The following is a 20,591-nucleotide window of genomic DNA, read 5'->3' on the forward strand; positions in this document are numbered from 1 at the left end:
TTGTATGATGCCATATCTGAGACATAACACGAGTATATTCTTTAATTTTTGGTTTTGGTTCTGCAATTAAAGATCTTTGGCAATGCATTTGTTTGCATTTTCTTTCATAGACATGCATGACTCTCTCTCAGGATACACCTGCACAATGTGCCTCATAATTTCAGCTTTATGTAAATCATGATGTTCCTCTGAGCTCTTTCAGAACTGAAACACACAAACTTAGTCTGTTAAGAAGTCACCGGCTGCACAGATCACAGAGAAATATATTTCATATACACAAAACCACATTATAATTAAGATGATTTTGTGATATCTAATCAATGCTGTCACATCCATCACAATTCTTTTAGGCTACTCAAGAAAATGCTATGTGAGGGTTAGTTAATGATGACAGATGTCATTTTTATATTAATTATCCATTTAATAAGCACCACACATACAAGTAAAATTCAACCGTTTTCCGTGTCATCAAAGACAGAAGAACTAATCCAGAAACCCACGCTTACATCCAGAAGAGATTGAGGGATTTCACTCATCCTACAAGTGCATATACAAGATGGTTGGCATTGACACAAGTGTGTAATAAATGTGGCACTGGAGCATGTCTTATTTCTGCCAGAGGCACTGAAATGTCGGCCCAGAAGATGGCGTCCGTACCTCTCTGTGGTTCAAAGTTCATATGAGACATAATGACATTTCACATGAATAGACATGCATTAATCAATTTTTAAATGTTTAAAAATATATATAACAACAAACAATGCATGGTATAATAGGCTACTCTGGGTTAGAGAACAAGTGTCAGTACATGCGACATGCTGTCAATCATCACAGAAAATATATTTGCTTTGTGCTTTAATAGTGTTGGATTTACTCCATTTGAACTAACCTTGCTTTTGGATTAAAAACCATAATACATAAAATAGTTTCCTTTTAAATACATACAGCTGCACTCCCCTATATGTACAAGTATTGGGACACACCTCTTAATTATTTGTGACCCTGGACCACAAAACCAGTCACAAGTAGCACGCGTATATTTGTGGCAATAGCCAACAATACATTGTATGGGTCAAAATTATCATTAGGCTATTAAGTAAAGATCATGGTCCATGAAGATATTTTGTAAATTTCCAACTGTAAATATATAAAACATGTATTTTTGTGAGTGAATGCAGCACAATCGTGAACATAAATTGACAACTTTAAAGGCGATTTTCCCAGTGTTTTATTTTTTTTTGCACCCTCAGATTCCAGATTTTCAGTTGTATCTCGGCCAAATATTGTCCTATAACAAACAATACATCAATTGAAAGCTTATTTATCCAGTTTTCATATGATGTATAAATCTCAATTTCATAAAATTGACCCATGTGACTGGTTTTTGTGGTCCAGGGTCACATTTAATTCAATTGTTTCAATCAAAGGGGGGACCAACTCCATATTTTAATGTCTATGTATTTAGAATGCACTGTCATTACAGTCCCTGTTGGTGCAATGGTCGGGTGTCCCAACACTTTTGTCCATATAGCATATATTTATAGGAAGAACAATGAACTGAAGTTATTATCATTAAAGAGAGTGCATGAGAATTATAATAATGATGTGCGCGGATAAATCCATTATTATAAATACTGCAAAATTCCATAAAAATAAGAGCTGTCCATTACGTACTAATTCAAAAGTATGTCAAACTATGTTTTTGTCAAGAATGTCAACATTGTTTCAGCATGAATTATATTCCGTGATAACTGACAGCAGTCAAATTTGTTGTCGATAGAGCTTAACTTGTTCTTTAAACTCAGAACATTACTTTAAACCTCAGTTATCAGCATATGAAGAAAGTTCACAGTAGCACAGCGAGTCTTGTCAGAACAGATGTGGCACTGCAAAATAACTTTAGTCCATATCCTGCTCTGTTGACAGAAGCCCTATGATGTAAATGCACAAAAATGTCTGTGCTGAAGACGGGCAGTGTCCTGCATGAGTTTTCAGCAGTATGCTCTGCCCCAATCGTCCAGTATTGTGGAGTTGATGCAGGACGGCTCGGTGCCGTTCACATACAGAGCCGCGTGTTGGTCTGCTTGCTCTTGTAATGAAGTGGTGTACCATAAGTCTTCTGGCACGTCCAGCTCCAGAATCTGCTTGATGCGCAGTTTCTTCTCAATCGTCCTCCGCTTGAACTTAAACTCAATGATGGTTTTGGTGTAACGGTTTAATGCCGTGACCGCCGAGCCCATGCAGGTGCCGAACGAGCCCCATGCCAGACTGAGAAAAAGTGGAGAGAAGATCATATTTAATAATCTAATTTTTAAAAAAAGGGGGTAAAACATAACTGACACATACTGTATATGTACTGTAGTTGATGCATACCAATAAATACAGTTATATATAGTCAAATCAAAAATTATTCAGACACCAGATATAAAAAAAAAAGTTCTTTTTTTTACTAGTGGGTGCAGGACACTATAATTTGTGACCCTGGATCACAAAACCAGTCATAAGTCGCACAGGTTTGTGGCAATAGCCAACAATATATTGTATGCGTCAAAAAATCATTAGGATATTAAGTAAACATCATGTTCCATGAAGATATTTTGTAAATTTCCTACCGTAAATATATTTAAAAAAAAATTTGTGAGTGAATGCAACACAATCGCGAACATTAATGGACAACTTTAAAGGCGATTTTTTCAGTGTTTCGATATTTTTTTGCACACTCAGATTCCAGATTTTAAAATAGTTGTATCTCGACCAAATATTGTCCTATCCTAACAAACCATACATCAATGGAAAGATTATTTATTCAGCTTTTCGTGATGTATAAATCTTAATTTCAAAAAAATTGACCCATGTGACTGGTTTTGTGGTCCAGGGTCACACACTTATGTATGTGAGGATAGCAAAATAAAGTAAACTGTGACATATACCCAAAAATTCTTCATACAGTGGACTACCAGTGAAATTTATTTTAAAAAAATATGGGACCAAAAATTATTCAGACTCTTTGACCTGACCATGTTTTGCTTAAGTGTTTTTTTTTTTTTTTTCTTTAATTGCTAATGCGACCTTTTTATACCACAGACTGAACAAAATGAAGCATTGCTTGGTAATTGGTTGACCTAAATTGGTATTATCTAATTGTGTAGTTAAATTTAACCGAATTCTTTTGTTAGACAGTCTAACAGAAGGATGGCAAAAACCAGTGAAATATAAATAATAATGTGGGAAATGTTATAGATGTCTGAATAAATTTTGGTTTGACTGTACTCACTGTATGTAGAGAACTGTTTTTGTGCAAAAAAGAAATTTTCAAGTCTATAAGATCAACTATCCTGCTAGTGCATCCGGCTTGACAATTATTAATGTACGTCTGCTGGAAAATTTATTTGCAAAGTGTCATACATGAGACTCACAGATAGGACCAGCTGTAGTCCCATGTCTTAGGTCTCCAGTCTTCTGGACCCAGCTGAACAGCCAGCTGGAAAGCTGTGGTGAACATCATATGTGCAACCATCCCGAAAAGGCCTGGGACACAGAAAAATTACAGCGCATATGTTGTCATTTGTGCCTTTGTCCACAAGATGTCAGTATGAGTTTCAGTATAATGTCTATTCAAAGAATAAACCTGTCCAGTTGCAAAACCAACTTAATAAGTAGTAGAAATGATTAATTATTGTATATTAATAGGCGTAGTAGCAAGTACTTGACCAGCTGTGATAGGGTTGTTTCCTCCGAGGAGGCAAGATAGTTTCTCCTCAAAGAACTGGATGAGTAGAAAACTAAAACAACGCAGATATTAAGAAATATGACATTAAAAAAAAGTGTGCACTGTCCAACAGCAACACCAGCGGTGAAAGTTACGGCGAGAAGAGTCTCTCTTGCCTCCCCTGGTCCCATTAAGTCCCATTGAGTTTTGACATCTCCCCCACAAAAAAAAAAAAAAAAAAAAAAAAAAAAAAACATGACGGCTTAAATTTGAAAAGTCACGTGAGAGGAGGCAAAGTCTCCATCGCACTATGATTGGCTATTGCACTGTTTGTGCGGGTAAAAATCGCGCCTCTCAATTTAGTGCTCGTGAGAATCAGTCTGAAGAAATATGTCAATGGAAAGACCAAATAAAAAGTAAGTAAACAACTCACCCACTCAGATATCCGCTTTGTCACGTCAAAAACGACCTAACGTGAGCAATCAGTTTTGTATGGTGATATTAAAAGTAGGCTATATCTCATTTCTGTGACCTGCAGTGTTTACCGAGTCTTGATGACTGATGATCCGAAAATAAGTTAACTATTAAAAAGAACAGGTGAACATCAGGTAACAAATAAAGTATCCATTATAGAATAATTATGGTAATAAGCACTATCTTTATACTTCGTTTCATTAAATAGAACATAAATTGCATTGTTACTGTAAAAGTGTGAGTAACATTTATTTAACCTTAAAGTGTCAACATTAAGTGTAACATGAATATGAATTTACATATTTTTTTTTTTAAACAGAGGATTTTGCCTTGGCTTTGCCCTGAACACCACGAATCAGTCCTATTGAGATCAATGAGAATGTTAACGTATTGGTTTCTAAGACCACAGTTAGTCACATCTGAATTAAATCTGCAAGTGAAGTTAAGTTAGAGTGCCTGCAACATTCATTACACCTGCAGTGATTACAGAGGTCTGGTTTGAAAATAAGGTAGAAACACTTGATTACTTTTTTATTGTGACAGAAATGTTATATTAGGCTATTGATTATGAATTGAAACCAAGTAAACATTAAATGGAACATTTATTTATAACTAAAAAACCCAAATGCAAATATTTCAGAAGCCAACCACACCGCTGCAATGCACATGCATCATGTGATGAAGCTGCTATTGTGTTTTTTTCAGTGTCGTTTCTTCGAATGGCAGGTGCTGATGTGCATCAAGTGTGTTGGTGAGCATTCCTACAACCAGGATTATAGTGAAAAAAAATAGGGGGAGGGAGGATGGTCTCGGCTGGCCATGTCACATACCAAAACCCCTAACCCCCCACACCAATCCGATTACAGCACAAACTACCAAATCCCCACGCTGTTGGGACAGACCAGAGAGGCAGCTTCCCGTCCAAAACAACCTCCCACCACTGCCACAAATACACATTCACTGCAAGACAACTTTTTCTTAATCACTATTTTTTCTTGTTTTCAGTAAGATATTGAAATACTTTTCACTAAAAAAGCGTAATATATTAAAACTTTTCAGAGATTATTTATGCTTAAATTAAGATTTCTTTTCTTTATATGCATTTTCTGTTGTTGTTTTGAGCGCAAACCTCATTAAATTTTGTTACAATGCAAAGCAATATATATAATAATAATATATATAATATATATATACAGCAATATATAGCCATATATATAACATCAAAAAATGGCCACAAAAATCTTTATTTTTTATTTTTTTATATGTATGCCCACATTTTTGTTGTCACACACAGCAAGGGAGAAAAAGAGAAATAATGTAGAATATAGACCCAGGGAGGCACTTTTTCACCCCTGTGATGAACAGCATTGCTCAGTTGGTCTCTGGGGCATCGCTGACCCATCATTGCTCTCTGTAAAGTGTCGGGAACACATGAAGCGGTTGGATTTGTGCTGTATAATCTCATCTCTGTTTCACAGCTGGGGATGACTGGCAGGAGTTGAGCTTGCAGGATTTTCTACTTTTCTGGCAATGAGCATTCAACAGGGACTAGTGTTCCTCTGTCTGTCTGTGCCAAAAATGTGAAAGCAAGACAGAAAAGTCCGTTAAAATAGGGCCCGATGTACTGTGTTAATACTTTAATGTTGATTTTTCACAGACGTTTCCCTTTTGAATTATGCATCGCCTTGTGCTGTGTTTTAGGTCATTGGAGATATCCGTAAACGTAATGGAAAATCTTTGCAGAACATTTCCACTGCTTTTTCCGTTTTTCTACAGGTTTTTTTTCTTGTAAAATAGATAAGACCTTTTTAGATTTGAATATTCTGGATGTCTTCTGCCACACAGACACAGGTCAAACTATCAAAGAAGATCGTTAAACCAACTGGCCTGATTTATTTTTGCTCTCTGTTATTTTATTCAAATTAGTTTTTCAACCCCATTCCCTTATAATTAAAAAATATATGTGACACTGGACCACAAAACCAGTCACATGGGTTACAATTTTGAAATTGAGATTTATACATCATATGAAAGCTGAATAAATAAGCTTTCCATTGATGTATTTTATGTTATGATAGGACAATATTTGGCATTCTCAATATTTTACATTATGAGAAATGTATTACATTATCAACTTACCGAAAACATGTCATATTTTCATAATTGTAATAGCTTTTAAAACATAAAAACATATTAGTATTCCCTTACAGTACATTTAAAAAAATCTAAATACAGTCTTAAACTACCTGCAACAGATTTAAAAAAAATAAAAAAATAAACAAAAATAAACTTCCTTTACAGTACATTTAAAAAATCTAAATCCAATCTTAACCTGCCAACAAAATCCACCAGACTAGTACTATTATGATTATTACTACTACTACTACTACTACTGCTACTTCTTGTATACATACGGTATACAGTACAGGTCAAAAGTTTGGAAACATTACGTTTTTTTATATTTTTGAAAGAAGTCTCTAATGCTTATCAAGGCTGCGTTTATTTGATCAAAAATACAGAAAAAAAACAGTAATATTGTGAAATATTATTACAACTTAAAATAATAGTTTTCTATTTGAATATACTTTAAAAAATAATTTATTTCTGTGATGCAAAGCTGAATTTTCAGCATCATTACTCCAGTCTTCAGTGTCACATGTGACATCCAGTCTATCACATGATCCTTTAGAAATCATTCTAATATTCTGATTTATTATGAGTGTTGGAAACAGTTCTGCTGCCTAATATATTTGATGAATAAAAGGTTAAAAAGAACTGCATTTATTCAAAATAAAGAAATATTTTCTAATAATATAAACTAATATATCACTTTTTATCAATTTAACACATCCTTGCTGAATAAAAGTATTGATTTATTTCAAAAAAGAAAGAAAAAAAATTATTGACCCCAAATTACTGACCAGTAGTGTATATTGTTGTTACAAAAGATTTCTATTTTTAAAAAATTTGCTTCTTTTTTTTATTTATTTATTTATTTATTTTTTACTTTTTATTCATCAAAGTATCCTAAAAAAAAGTATCACAGGTTATGAAAAAATATTAAGCGGTAGAACTGTTTCCAACTTTGATAATGAATCATCCTATTAGAATGATTTCTAAAGGATCATGTGATAGACTGGAGTAATGATCCTGAAAATTCAGCTTTGCATCACAGAAATAAATGATAATTTAAAGTATAATAAATTGAAAACCAATTATTTTAAATTGTAATAATATATCACAATATTACATTTTTTTTTCAGTATTTTTGATCAAATAAATGCAGGCTTGATGAGCAGAAGAAACTTCTTTCAAAAACATTAAAAATAGTAATGTTTCCAAACTTTTGACCTGTACTGTACATACTGTAAAACAGTTTGGGGGAAGTTACTTTTAAAAGTAATGCATTACAATATTGTGTTACTCCCCAAAAAAGTAACTAATTGCATTACTTAGTTTTTATGAAAAGTAACCCATTACATTACTTTTGCGTTACTTTTTCTCACCTGGGCTGGGCTTGCTTGTTTGTTTTTTAATAACATCAAAAAAAGTTATATTTTTGGCAAATTTTAAGGCCCTTTCACATCAAAAGTTAAATGAATAAGCCTCAGGCAGAAGGAAATACATATTTACGCCTGTGCTGTAGAGGGCGCAGCTCAAACAAACCTTTCGGCTGTTCTGCTATTCTGGAGTCGACATGAAATCAAAATTTACCCTATTTACTTTGTTAGCGCATATTACTAGTCTTGTGGTGAACAATTAATCCGTGCAAGTTAAAGGGATCCACTGGAGGTAAGCTTATTGAGAACCCAAGTGCAGTTTATTATAAACAAGATCAAACAAGATCAGATCATGATGTAAAGATTCTCAGACTTGGCAGGCATGACTAGCCTAGAAATCTAGACGCACCCTAGCGGCAGCAAAAATTATTTTGCAGCCAGGGTAGTCTAGCAACTCTCCGTTGACTTTCGTGCTGGAAAAACCTAAATTGGGTCAGGCCAATCACATCGTGTATAGAGTAGGCGGGGCGGGCTTAACATGATGACGACAGAGTTGCGACGGTTCCCCGCTAACATTACTTGAAAACAAAGAAGAACTGCTGCTGGAGAACAGTCTTTCGAATTGGCTTTGGCCGCGACTCTGGAGGACTTGGAGTTACGTTTTTCTTTGAGAAAAGAGCAAAGAACGGCACTTAAGTCATTCTTAAAAAAGGAAGATGTGTTCGTAATTTTGCCGGCCAGATTCAAAAGTTGAATCTATCAACTAACGTTAGCTCCGCTGTTGGGAAAACGCTCTGGTTGGTTGAAGCGCTGTCCTATTGCATGCAGAGGGAATTTGAAAGACAGCCGTTTATCCCGCCCCTCGGATTGAGCCTTGTCTATGGTGAGTTGCCAGACCTAACATCTTGATGTGAAGAGGCTCAGACTTGGCAGGCATGACCTGAAGAGGCTCAGACTTGGCAGGCATGACCTGAAGAGGCTCAGACTTGGCAGGCATGACCTGAAGAGGCTCAGACTTGGCAGGCATGACCTGAAGAGGCTCAGGCTTGGCAGGCATGACCTGAAGAGGCTCAGACTTGGCAGGCATGACCTGAAGAGGCTCAGACTTGGCAGGCATGACCTGAAGAGGCTCAGGCTTGGCAGGCATGACCTGAAGAGGCTCAGACTTGGCAGGCATGACCTGAAGAGGCTCAGGCTTGGCAGGCATGACCTGAAGAGGCTCAGACTTGGCAGGCATGACCTTAAGAGGCTCAGACTTGGCAGGCATGACCTGAAGAGGCTCAGGCTTGGCAGGCGTGACCTGAAGAGGCTCAGACTTGGCAGGCGTGACCTGAAGAGGCTCAGGCTTGGCAGGCGTGACCTGAAGAGGCTCAGGCTTGGCAGGCGTGACCTGAAGAGGCTCAGGCTTGGCAGGCGTGACATGAAGAGACTCAGACTTGGCAGGCGTGACCTGAAGAGGCTCAGACTTGGCAGGCATGACCTGAAGAGGCTCAGACTTGGCAGGCATGACCTGAAGAGGCTCAGACTTGGCAGGCATGACCTGAAGAGGCTCAGACTTGGCAGGCATGACCTGAAGAGGCTCAGACTTGGCAGGCATGACCTGAAGAGGCTCAGGCTTGGCAGGCGTGACATGAAGAGACTCAGGCTGGGAGGGTACTGTGGTTTTGCGGGGCTCCTCGTCCGCAAAAAACACCATAAAAGTTGAGCCACTCACCAACAAGGCATAGTCAATGTATTGGGCCAGGGAAAAATGAATTTTTCCCACTGGCAATCGAGACCGCACTTGTTCATTCAGCCCAAAATGATAAATGTCCTTTAGAGCCACGTCATTAAAATCTGTCAAATCGCAAAGTTCACTGAAGTCCTCAACATAGTCCTCCAGGGGATGATTCCCCTGGCGTAGATTTATAATTTAGGAGGGCAACTGCTGGGTTCATTGTTGACAGTCAAGTATTCTGAACCCAAGTGCAGTTTATTACAAACAAGATCAAACATGAAACAAAAACATGGCGTGGCATGAAAAATTCAAAATGAAGACATGAACATGAACTTACAAACAGTCTACAGGGAATCACATGACAAAACACAGAAACATGACAATGACAAAACCAAAATGTGACAGTAGTGTACTGTAATGGAATATATTTTTTTATGTTTTAAAAGATTTTACAATTGTAAAAATATGACATGTTTTTGGTGAGTTTATAATGTAATAAATTTCTCATAACGTAAAAATTATTACATTATGAGTTTAGTTACAATAATAATGTAATACTTATTACATGAGTTGCTACAGCGTGTATTGCGCATCATTTGACTAATTCCCGCAGATTTTGTGCTCACACCCAAAGTGCGGCACATAAAGCCGCCTCTTAGTACTAAATGTAGTTATTTTTCGCTGCTTATTGCACTTAAACAGTCAAATACACAAAACATAATGACAAAATGCCAGTCTTGGCGAGTATTCATGTAAACACAGTCAGTTATGTTTTAAGTGAATGTAAACAGTTGAGAAAGAAAACACATGTGTAACGGTATAATGGATCGGTGCATCGGCTCTTAAAGTGACATCAGCCTAATATTCCTGCTGCCAAATTATGAGATAATATTAAAAATATCTATATGGCAGTTATTGGTATCATTGTCAAAATGGTGGCCAGTGAAAATGCTGAGTCACTAGTAACTTTGGAAACCCACGAGCCACAGCCGCAGGTGAGTAAAAAAGTTAATGTCAAGCCCTGATTGTGACACTATAATGTCATATCCATGAAAATATTAACATTACCGCCAACATTTACAGACCAGTGCTTATTCAGTATTCAGCAATTTGGCTAATTCTGATGCACAACAGTCTGAACTACATCAACAAACAGAGCAAATCCTAACAGTCTGGTCTTTGCAAAGGAACTACTGTCTTAGCGCACTTCTGGTGAATGTCAGTCAGCGCGAGCACCAAACGCATTGAGTTTGCGTCACCAAACGCAATCTTTTTTACAGTTTATTGCACTCATCATCAAGCACGTCCCACTCTTCAATTTCTCATTCATGCATGTTTCTTTTAGCCTGACTACGTCAGACTTCTTACTTCCGCTCAATTTCATTTCGCTTCTGTACTCAGTCTGAGACAGCATAATAGCTTTCCGTTTTCCTCCGGCCTGAAAACAGGCGTCCAATCAACGAACAGAGGGCGGGCTGAGAGCTGTGACGTAGACGCTGATTGTACCGTGGATGCGTAGATTTACTTCACATAATCTGCAAAAGTCGTTCACAGCCATGTTCACTCCGGTATTTCGCTCGATGGTTTTGTTTTCGCATCATACATGTGTTTACAGTGGAAGTTAGATGCGGCTGAGCATGCGCATAACACACGCCATAACCAAATGTTATGTGAGTGGCTTACGAGTAACCAATGATTTTAAACTTCAGACAAGCGCCCCCCCCCCCCCCCCCCCCCCGCGAGAAAGAAAACGCTTTTCAATTATGCCATGCCAGACTCTGTCTACGAAGCAAAGCGAAGTAGCAGAGTTTGATATTACCAGGCTATGTTTCTTTATCACTCTTACGTGTATATAACTTTAAAGAGCATCTTGCAGGTTAGAAGACCCAACAAGTCAATGTATAGAAAAATAATGTAGGAACTAGATTTTCTTTAAAAAAAAAATTATAAATACGCTACAGTGGCTTCTGGAGTCGTTTTTGTGAGAAAATTTTACTTCCGCATCTGAAAATGGGCGTGACGGGCGTGACGTAGCACGAGGGAGAGCGGTCGATTCAAACAACAGGGAAAATGGATCGCAATGACATTTCGGACGCTGAGGAAATTGTTGACGGACCACAGCCATACAATTATGAGCCTGCTAGGCTGCCAAGAGAGCAAGGACAGGTCAGGATTAAATGTTAGACAGAACATATTGGAACTTACAATAACAGAAACTAAGCTTTGATCAGGCGTTTGTCATGCTCATTAATATCCGCCCAGACTAACGTTACGTGATATAACTTAGCGGTTTCTCATCGAGAGACAGAGATATTTATTCCTGATACATTTTTTGTTCCATAGGTGCTTGTGTGGGAAATGCGAGGCAATGTTTACAGCTGAGGAAAGTCAGTGTTGCAGGGAGGTGGATGCATACTGGGCCTTTGTGGAAAATGCCAAACTTCCATGGTTGCAGTTAGTGTTACTACAGTAAAGCCATGGTGAATGTTGCTGATCTGTGGACACTGGATAGTTCGTTCATTCATTGCACAATGTTTATTCCTGGTTTCCACGTCAGCGCTGTTCGATCCGTTAATGACGGAGAAATGTGAATATTTCTCACTAGATCTCGCAGCGATGTTATTACTTCAGTGGCGAATTCACATGCTTTATTTTCTGGATCTCGCAGTTACAGTGTTGCTTGATCAGGCTCGCGCTGCACTGGTCCAAACTGATAAACGGTCCACACAAACACAATAACGAGTAGCTCAGTTTCGTTCCGCTTACATTGCGTTTGCCAGTTGATGTTGTGCTCGCGCCTACATCCGGAAAGATAGCACCGTCCTTTTTCTTGTTAGGAAACCGGTGGACTCGATGTCCTGACAGGCTGGAGTTTTTGCAAGCTCCACAAACACATACATTTACCATGACGATGATAAATTGAAATACAAAAACTAGTGAAAACACACTGACTCATGACCGCTCTTACTGAATACCAACCTACTCTGCACTGAGCTGAGGCAGAGCAGTGAGAGCACAGCACACATCTCCCTCGTGTGACGTAAAATGACGCGATGTTGAAAAAAAAGCGGTTTGTACGAGCAGTCAACTTTATCTACTAAATTGGTGTCCTTGTGTTGTTTTAAAACATTTTAAATCCTGCATTATCTTTTCATATGGTATTTTCATACACGGTTATATATTCATTTAGATTTTTTTTTTACCTGCAAGATGCTCTTTAAGTAGTACTGTGTTACGCGGATATATTTACACACAGAGAAATAGTAAAAGCTCTAATGATAAACGTTATTCCGTGGTCACGATACCGTCATACCAGTCCTATAGCAGATATATACATTTAAAACTAACAGTAGGCTATCTTAAACTAAATGCAATTAACTATTTATTTAAAAAAAAGATAAGCCCTTAAAATACTGTATGTACCGCCCCAACTGTTCTTATGTGTTTTATTTATTTTTACCTGAGAGAGCGGTGCACAGAGCTGCAAAGGCATTGAGCTTGAGTCTGTTCATCATGTTAAAGCATGGACACATCTCTATGACCATCATAGCTCCACCGGTGAACAGCAGACCAATGTACAGACACTCAGCCACAATACACAGCCAGAGCACTTCTGAGAGAGAGAGAGAGAGAGAGAGAGAGAGAGAGAGAGAGAGAGAGAGAGAGAGAGAGGGGGGGGGGATAAGAGAGACATTGGTGTCCTTTTGCTTTTAAATTAGCATTTACATTTATACATTATTCCACACATAAAGGACATGCTCCTCTTTTCTACTATTGTAGACTTAATTATATATATATATAATTACGATAAAAAAGTTGTGCTTTGTTCTCAGTAAAAAAATATAAAAAAATAATAATAATTAAGAAAAGGGGATTAATGACTTTAAAATGTAGCTATTTCCATCTATTACACAGATTAACTGATGCACCTTTAGGCTACTTTATCCTCAGTTACTGAACACTGTAACTCATTCCAAGTAATCTTTGACCTCTCACGAGTATCAAAGCTTGCATGCACACTTGCACATATTGTAAGCAAAAGAAAATCTGATGACCTTGTCTAGAGAAGTGTTTGGGTGGTGTTCGTTTTTGAATTGAATGAACTAGTAGATGTAACGGAATTTGTTTTAGGTCATTTGTGTTTATTGTTCATATAAATAACATGTAACACTTGTTACTTACCCACCTCTTTCATGATCTGGTGCAATCTCTAAAAAGCTCCTACAGGTAAATCCTGTAAAGAGACAATTCTGGTAAACATTGGCTTCTGTCTCCAAATGTGCATCAAACAAATGGATTCACATTCTTTAAGAAGGAACAAGTTTTACAGAATTTATTATAGGTTAGTGTTATAAATAATAAATGCTATTGTTCATTGTTAATTCATGCTTGTTCGTTATTCGTAAACTAATGTTCCTTTTCATAGGTTCACTTGATGCTACCAGAAGTGATGATTGTTTGAAGCCTGTTTAAATACTCTATGGGAGTGTGCGATTGATTTGGTGTTTGTGCTACTAAACATTTGGTTTGTATGATTGGTTGCTCATGGCTGATTCTGCTTGTCAGCTCTGCTGTGTGGCATTACAGATGATAGCAGTTCGATAGCAGTCATGTATTTTTTTAAAGATGGCTCACTCACAAGACTACTATGTCGTGGTTAGGCAATGCGGTCCGCCCGACTCCCAGAAACTGGCCTAGTCCAAAGGCACAGCACTCACGTAGGTGCATTAAACTAAGGTTGGCAATCAAGTTAAACCAATTTTATACTCTTCATTTCTCATGTAGTGGTTGGAGACGCTTCAGGCTCTCTCACTATGACACATTTTCAGGTGACCATGTCACCTATGGTTAGCTCCATCACAACCTGCATCTTTGACAAAAGCAGACCGTGTGATGCCCCATATGACAATGTACTCCTGTTTTCTCCATGCTACAAGACTTTTGGAGTTTATGCTTTGCAGAGAGACTTATGCTTCTCTCCCCATCTAGCAAGGTGGAGACTTTTGCCAAATGGGATGATTCTTTGAATCATAAAACTGGGGTACTGTACATCATCCAATTCCATCGTGTTCCACTTTTTTTCAATGGACTGCTCCCTATAGCTGCTGGTTGGGAGGCTCTCATTTTGGGGCAGGAAGTTCTAAGTTCTTCCCCTTTGGAGAGAGGAGCCGTAGAAGAAGTGTCTCCTTCTCAAAGGGAGTCTGGCTTTTACAGCCGATACCGGGCCAGATTTACTAACTAACTAACTAAGATCTAAATCTTTACTTATTAAAAAACTACTTTCAGGATTTACTAAAGACACACAGTTAAAAAGGTGAAAAGGCGTGGACACCTTACTGCATATGCATTTGTAGGATTTTTCCATTTCAGACTCAAAATTTATGGGAGGAGAGTATTTCATGAGTTCACACTTACATGTAATTAAGTGGAGTAAAGGTTATGCATAAGTAAGGGCTCCGAGCTCTGAATTTTTGCCCGAACCCAGAGTACTCCCCCCGGTTGTTGAAGGTGGTGGAGGGATGCTGTTAAACTGTTGACGAACGGAGGTAAGTCTGCTGTAAATATACCTCTTATTTTGGTAATTGGTGGATTAACTGAGTGCGCTCTGAGTTAATTTAGGTTAATTATCTGAACGTGCTCCTCCCGAACTTTGTTAATAAAACATAATTTAAATGAATCATGGAAGGTGATTTACTAAGGTTGGCGCTTGTCAGTTTACTGGTATTTGCGCCATTATTTAACGCCCCCCAAAAAGCAAGTCTTAAACCAGAGGCTAATTTGCGCTGCTCTTGTTGGTCATTATGAAAATGATCCGGCTGCATTGGTGTTCTTTCATTTGCACGTCTTCCGTAGATCACGCGCAGAACTTTCCACTTCCATCTGCGCTTTGTTCGAATTTCGCTCTCATGCTAATTTGCCCTGTTTAGTATATCTGGTCCACTTTCTGATGTTGAAAAAGTATATGGGAGACTACACCCATCTTGAATTTGCATTGATGGAACTATGCTCTTCAGAATTGCTGTTTCAGGATGCTGATGCTGAAGCGTGGTGAGGAAGGCAGGTTTGTCATGAATGATAGATCTGAAGGAGGTTTACATCCTTATTCAGATCGTTCAGAGACACAGGAAGTTTCTCAGGTTATCTTTTTGGGGGACAACTTTTTAAATCCTATTACCAAGTGCTTCCTTTAAGCCTAACCTTATAGCACCTTGAACAATTATGAAGTTCATGAATGTTGCTCTGGCTCCAATGTGGTCTACTAAGGCCACCCAACCTACACAGTCTGTAAGGGCAAGCACCACTCCTGGCACATAGCTCATAATGCAGCATCAAGCAAACCCATTGAAAGGAACATCTCGGTTCCCTGAACAGAGAACGAGATGCTGTGTAGCTTGCCATGCTAGTTCTTACTGCCTTCTTCCTTCATTTAGTTCATTAGTAAACCCATACAGAAAAAAAAAATATTGAAATATATTTTAAAGTGTCAAAAATATATGTGGCATATATTCCAAATATATTGAAATATATTTGCATTGTTGTTCACTTATATTTATCATTTTGAAATATATTCTGAAATATAACAAAAATATATGATGTTAAGTGTGAAATATATTTACATTTATAACGTAATGTAAAATATATGACAAAATATATGGTCATAAAATGTTTAGCTTGCTAAAGAAGGGTCGAAAATGTATTTTGATCATAGTAATTCCTCTACCTTTTCCCCTATACACAACAGTAGGCTACCACATTTCACTACTGTATTATGAGACACAGCTATAATAAATACTGTACTTACGTTTAAATGACTGCAATGTAAAATGACAGATAGTTGCTTTCCTAGGACTATTAGGCCATATTAGGTGGCACATACCTAACACTAAGTGCAATTATTAGATTTATTGTTGTTTTATTGACATCTTTCCTGAAGTCATTTAAATATTGAAAATATGCACAATATTTACAGTGCTATGCATAAGTTTAGACACCCATACTAAAGTTGACTAAAAAGAGGAATAAAAAATCATCTTTTGGAAACTGAACTTAATGCCTTAATTTAAAAAATTAGGAAAAATCCAACCTTTAAGGACACCTATTTTCTTTGTGAATGAATAATGTATTGTAAATAAATAAATGTTCTTCCTTAAAATACAGGGTGCATAAGTTTGGACACCCCTATGTTAAATTCCCATAGAGGCAGGCAGATTTTTATTTTTAAAGGCCAGTTACTTCATGGATCCTATGCATCCTGATAAAGTTCCCTTGGCCTTTGGAATTAAAATAGCCGCACATCATCACATAGCCTTCACCATACCTAGAGATTGGCATGGTTTTATTTCAGTTAGCATAATAGCTAGTTTGATTTGCATTGAGAGATGATCTTATGGAAAGTACCCCATGCCAATCTCTAGGTATGGTGAAGGCTATGTGATGATGTGGGGCTATTTTAATTCCAAAGGCCAAGGGAACTTTATCAGAATGCATAGTATCCTGGATCCATGAAGTAACTGGCCTTTAAAAATAAAAATCTGCCTGGCTCTATGGGAATTTAACATAGGGGTGTCCAGACTTATGCACCCTGTATTTTAAGGAAGAACATTTATTTATTTACGATACATTATTCATTCACAAAGAAAATTGGTGTCCTTAAAGGTTGGATTTTTCCTAATTTCTTAAATTAAGGCATTAAGTTCAATTTCCAAAAGATTATTTTTTATTCCTCTTTTTAGTCAACTTTAGCATGGGTGTCTAAACTTATGCATAGCACTGTATGATGCAAGTATAGCAGTGACACTCCAACAGTGAAGTGCACTTAAACAATAGATAGAACTCAGTGTCTAACACTGCATACACACACTATTAAATAACTGTATTCAATTCTGTAAAAATAGGGAAAAAAAACTCTGCATTCTGTGTGTTATTTCCTACATAAAATTGTCATTTTAGGCCAATAAAGTCAGTCAGTAAAGGGGCAGCCGTGGCCTACTGGTTAGGGCTTTGGGCTTGTAACCGAAGAGTTGCCGGTTTTATCCCCGACCAGTAGGAAAAATGTGGGTGGGGGAAGTGGTAGAGCACTGCTCTCCCATGCCCACATCCACGGCTGAAGTGGTCTATCTAAAAAATAAATTGAAAATGTGTTGTTTGTTTGTGAAAATGTTAACTTTTTAAATTTCAAAATATATTTCAAATGAAACAATTTGCAAAAGTTAAAACATATATGAACATATATGAAAATATATTTACATATATTTAACTAAAATATATTTATTGGGCCAATTTCAAATATTTGCATATATTCCAAAAATATATTTTGAAAATATATTTCAAATATATTTCTTTTGTGTATGGGAAGACCGCAAGACCTCAAGATGGTTGTGTCGGATAAGACATCAGAAATGCGCAGTGTTGGAGGGCCTCCAGAACCAGTGCTTTAATTTATACTTAGAAATGGTGGTATTAGTATTGTGTAGAATTTAACATAACCCAGGAATAATAATAGTCCTGTAAAAGCATTATTCATTGTTTTTATTGTGATGTGTTTCCAGACATGTAGATGGCCTATATAAATTAACATAAAGCAATATCAATTCACATTGTGAAGGGGTGTTATTCATTGTTATTTCACGTTAACTATTGCATTAACAAATGTTAAAAATTTAAACTATTAATGTTAAGAGATGATTCGATTAACTAATGCTGTTTACTAAGAAATGCATTGTAAATGCACAATTTAACATTAACAAAAATTAATGCTATATGCAGAATTTTGATCATTGCTAATTTTAACCAATGCATGAACTAATGTTTACAAATACAACCTTATTGTAAAGTGTTACCACATCCATTTCTCCAGAGACCAGAGCCAGACCTGGAGAATGAACTTCTGCACTGCACTTTTAATGAAAACACTAGTGGTTTTTGTAGGCAGTCTAGCCACGAGAAAGAGGCAGTAATGCTGTCTTACCTTGTAAGTCCATGGTTTGTTCACAGGAGAACCAGATGCCTGCGTGGAACTTCCTCATGAGGAACTTCTCCTCTCCTGTCTCATAGATGTACTGCACCAGCCGCGTGTCGTTGATGTCGGAGCTGTTAAAGCGGATGCAGTAAGTCTGCTTGACTTTCACCGCCCCCATGCAGAAAGGCTTGACCACCTTTCTGGTCCCCTCACACCAGTAGCTGGTGGTGACGGCGGAGATCGCCATGGCCAACGCCACGTAGTTGAGCGTGAGCGCCAGAGATGCTCTCTGAGCACGCTGTATACCCATCGTGCTCCAGGAGGCACAAGGAGATGAGTGATCCTGGCTTCGAGGTCCTTGCTTCAGACATTCAAACTTTTGTTTTGCAGATGCTTGCTAATGCGTCCCATCTGTGCTTTCTTCTCCTTGGTAGACCAACTGGACGGACGCAGAGCTTTCACAAATGACAGTTGCTCTGCTTCATGTCTAGCTCTAATGCTATCAGTCTCTTATGTTTCGCTCTAACTTCCCCTTACCCACCCCACCCACGGTTCCCTTCCCCCCATCATTTTCACTGTTATCATTTCAAAGGGCAAATTGTTCTTCCATCTAAACCCCCTAGCTTATTTTTGTGAGCATAGCAATAAAACAGATTATCAATCAGATTATTCTTCAATCTGATGCAGGGCTATCTGCCAAATCTCAGTGGGAACTTCCTCCATTTTCAAGACTGCCTCAGTGAACATGTCAATGAAGTGACACAGTTTGCTCAACAATGGTTTACAGTAAAGAAGATAAAGATAAATCTGTAACATCTTTGATGCTGCGAAGAAGCTCTTACATCTGTTTGCACATGCAAAAATTATTGACACACACACACACACACAGCAAATCCTGTCTGATTTGACAGCTGGATGATTAATGTGGGATATTTCATACAAATGTAGGGGAATGGCTATGGGAAATATGTTTAAGGGCTGACAGATGTCAGCACAAACAGACACTGGACTAAGCCCACAGGGGCTTATGCTGTAAATTATTATTTAACTTTTATTATTCAGGAATTCACAAATTATCTTGGAGAGAATAAAGAGAAGGTTTTTTTTTTTTTTTAGCAGTTAAAGTTTTTGCGCGATATTTAGAAAAATGTCCACACTGTCTTTTTAAAAAACTTTCACAATGTAAGCGAACGGATTCTGGGGGTGTCAAACAACAAAAATGACAAAAAAAAGCACCATGAAAGTACCATAAACGTAGTCTATTTCACTATGCACTAGTTATTTGGAAGTCATATGATAGAAATGGAGGTATTGTGTTACGCAAGTCATATGGGTTTTTGCATGACATGAGTTTTTTTTTTTTTTTTTTTTTTAACTAATCTCTGTAAGGCATATAATATCACAAGGGTATTATAATAATACAGTAGGTTATAATAATTGTCCATGTGATTTTTTCCCCAAAGTAATTTCATTAACCGGTGGAAAGAGATTTTTACAAGGATGGATCCTAGCAGAGGATAAAGAAGGGAAATACAGGGAAAAGGAGGAAATTACTTTTCTCCCCCCCATGTTTTTTCCGAGGTGCTGTTGAACCGGAAATTCCAATACTGGTTTAAAGCTCATGATATCAAAGAACAGTGGAGAATGTTATGTAATATGGAATCCTGAGGTTTATCTGTTTCCGGATATTTCATGCTTTGTCACAGAGATATTAATTTTACAGACTGCAACATTGTATTGCTTGTACATACTTTTGTAAAGGCAAATGTTTTGTTTTAAATTTTATTTTTTTATTAGTCCACCTAGAACAAAATGTCTCTGTTCATCCCAATGAAGATTCCGTCACCGGTTACATTTGGAACAAAAACATAAGATAATATTTTGAAGATTACTGGTAACCAATCAAGTCGCTGTTTGGTCCACTGACATCCAAAAACAAACTAACTGACAAAAAAACGTAGAAAAAAAAACAAACAAAAAACATGTTGGGTGTAATATCCATTTAAACTTACCAAATCAGGTTGCTGGACAAGATACATATTAGCCTCTAATCCTTGAAAACCATAAACAAAACCATACAAAAAGTATGTCTTACACTAAATTAAACACGGGTTAGGTTGCAGCAAGGATTGTGCTGACCAGAGTGCATTTTGTGAGGTGATTTACTGACCTTCAAGAGTGTGAAACCATCAAAAATAGAGAATGATCCCATTAAAAAGAGATATTTAGAAA

The 20,591-nt window shown here is 37.4% G+C and overlaps 1 protein-coding gene across 1 annotated transcript; it reads right to left on the reverse strand.

The window, feature by feature from the left end:
- Nucleotides 1-405: 405 nt before the first annotated feature.
- Nucleotides 406-18,861, reverse strand: gsg1l2a (gsg1-like 2a). The gene is made up of 5 exons (XM_079886575.1): nucleotides 18,369-18,861; nucleotides 13,587-13,634; nucleotides 12,861-13,013; nucleotides 3,417-3,528; nucleotides 406-2,268 (listed from the first exon to the last, which is right to left on the reverse strand). Exons 1-5 carry the CDS (start codon nucleotides 18,667-18,669, stop codon nucleotides 1,992-1,994), a joined length of 891 nt encoding a protein of 296 aa, XP_079742701.1. The 5' UTR covers nucleotides 18,670-18,861; the 3' UTR covers nucleotides 406-1,991.
- Nucleotides 18,862-20,591: the final 1,730 nt, after the last annotated feature.

The sequence above is a fragment of the Squalius cephalus genome, assembly GCF_949319135.1.
Source record: "Squalius cephalus genome assembly, chromosome: 1".
Taxonomy (NCBI): domain Eukaryota; kingdom Metazoa; phylum Chordata; class Actinopteri; order Cypriniformes; family Leuciscidae; genus Squalius; species Squalius cephalus.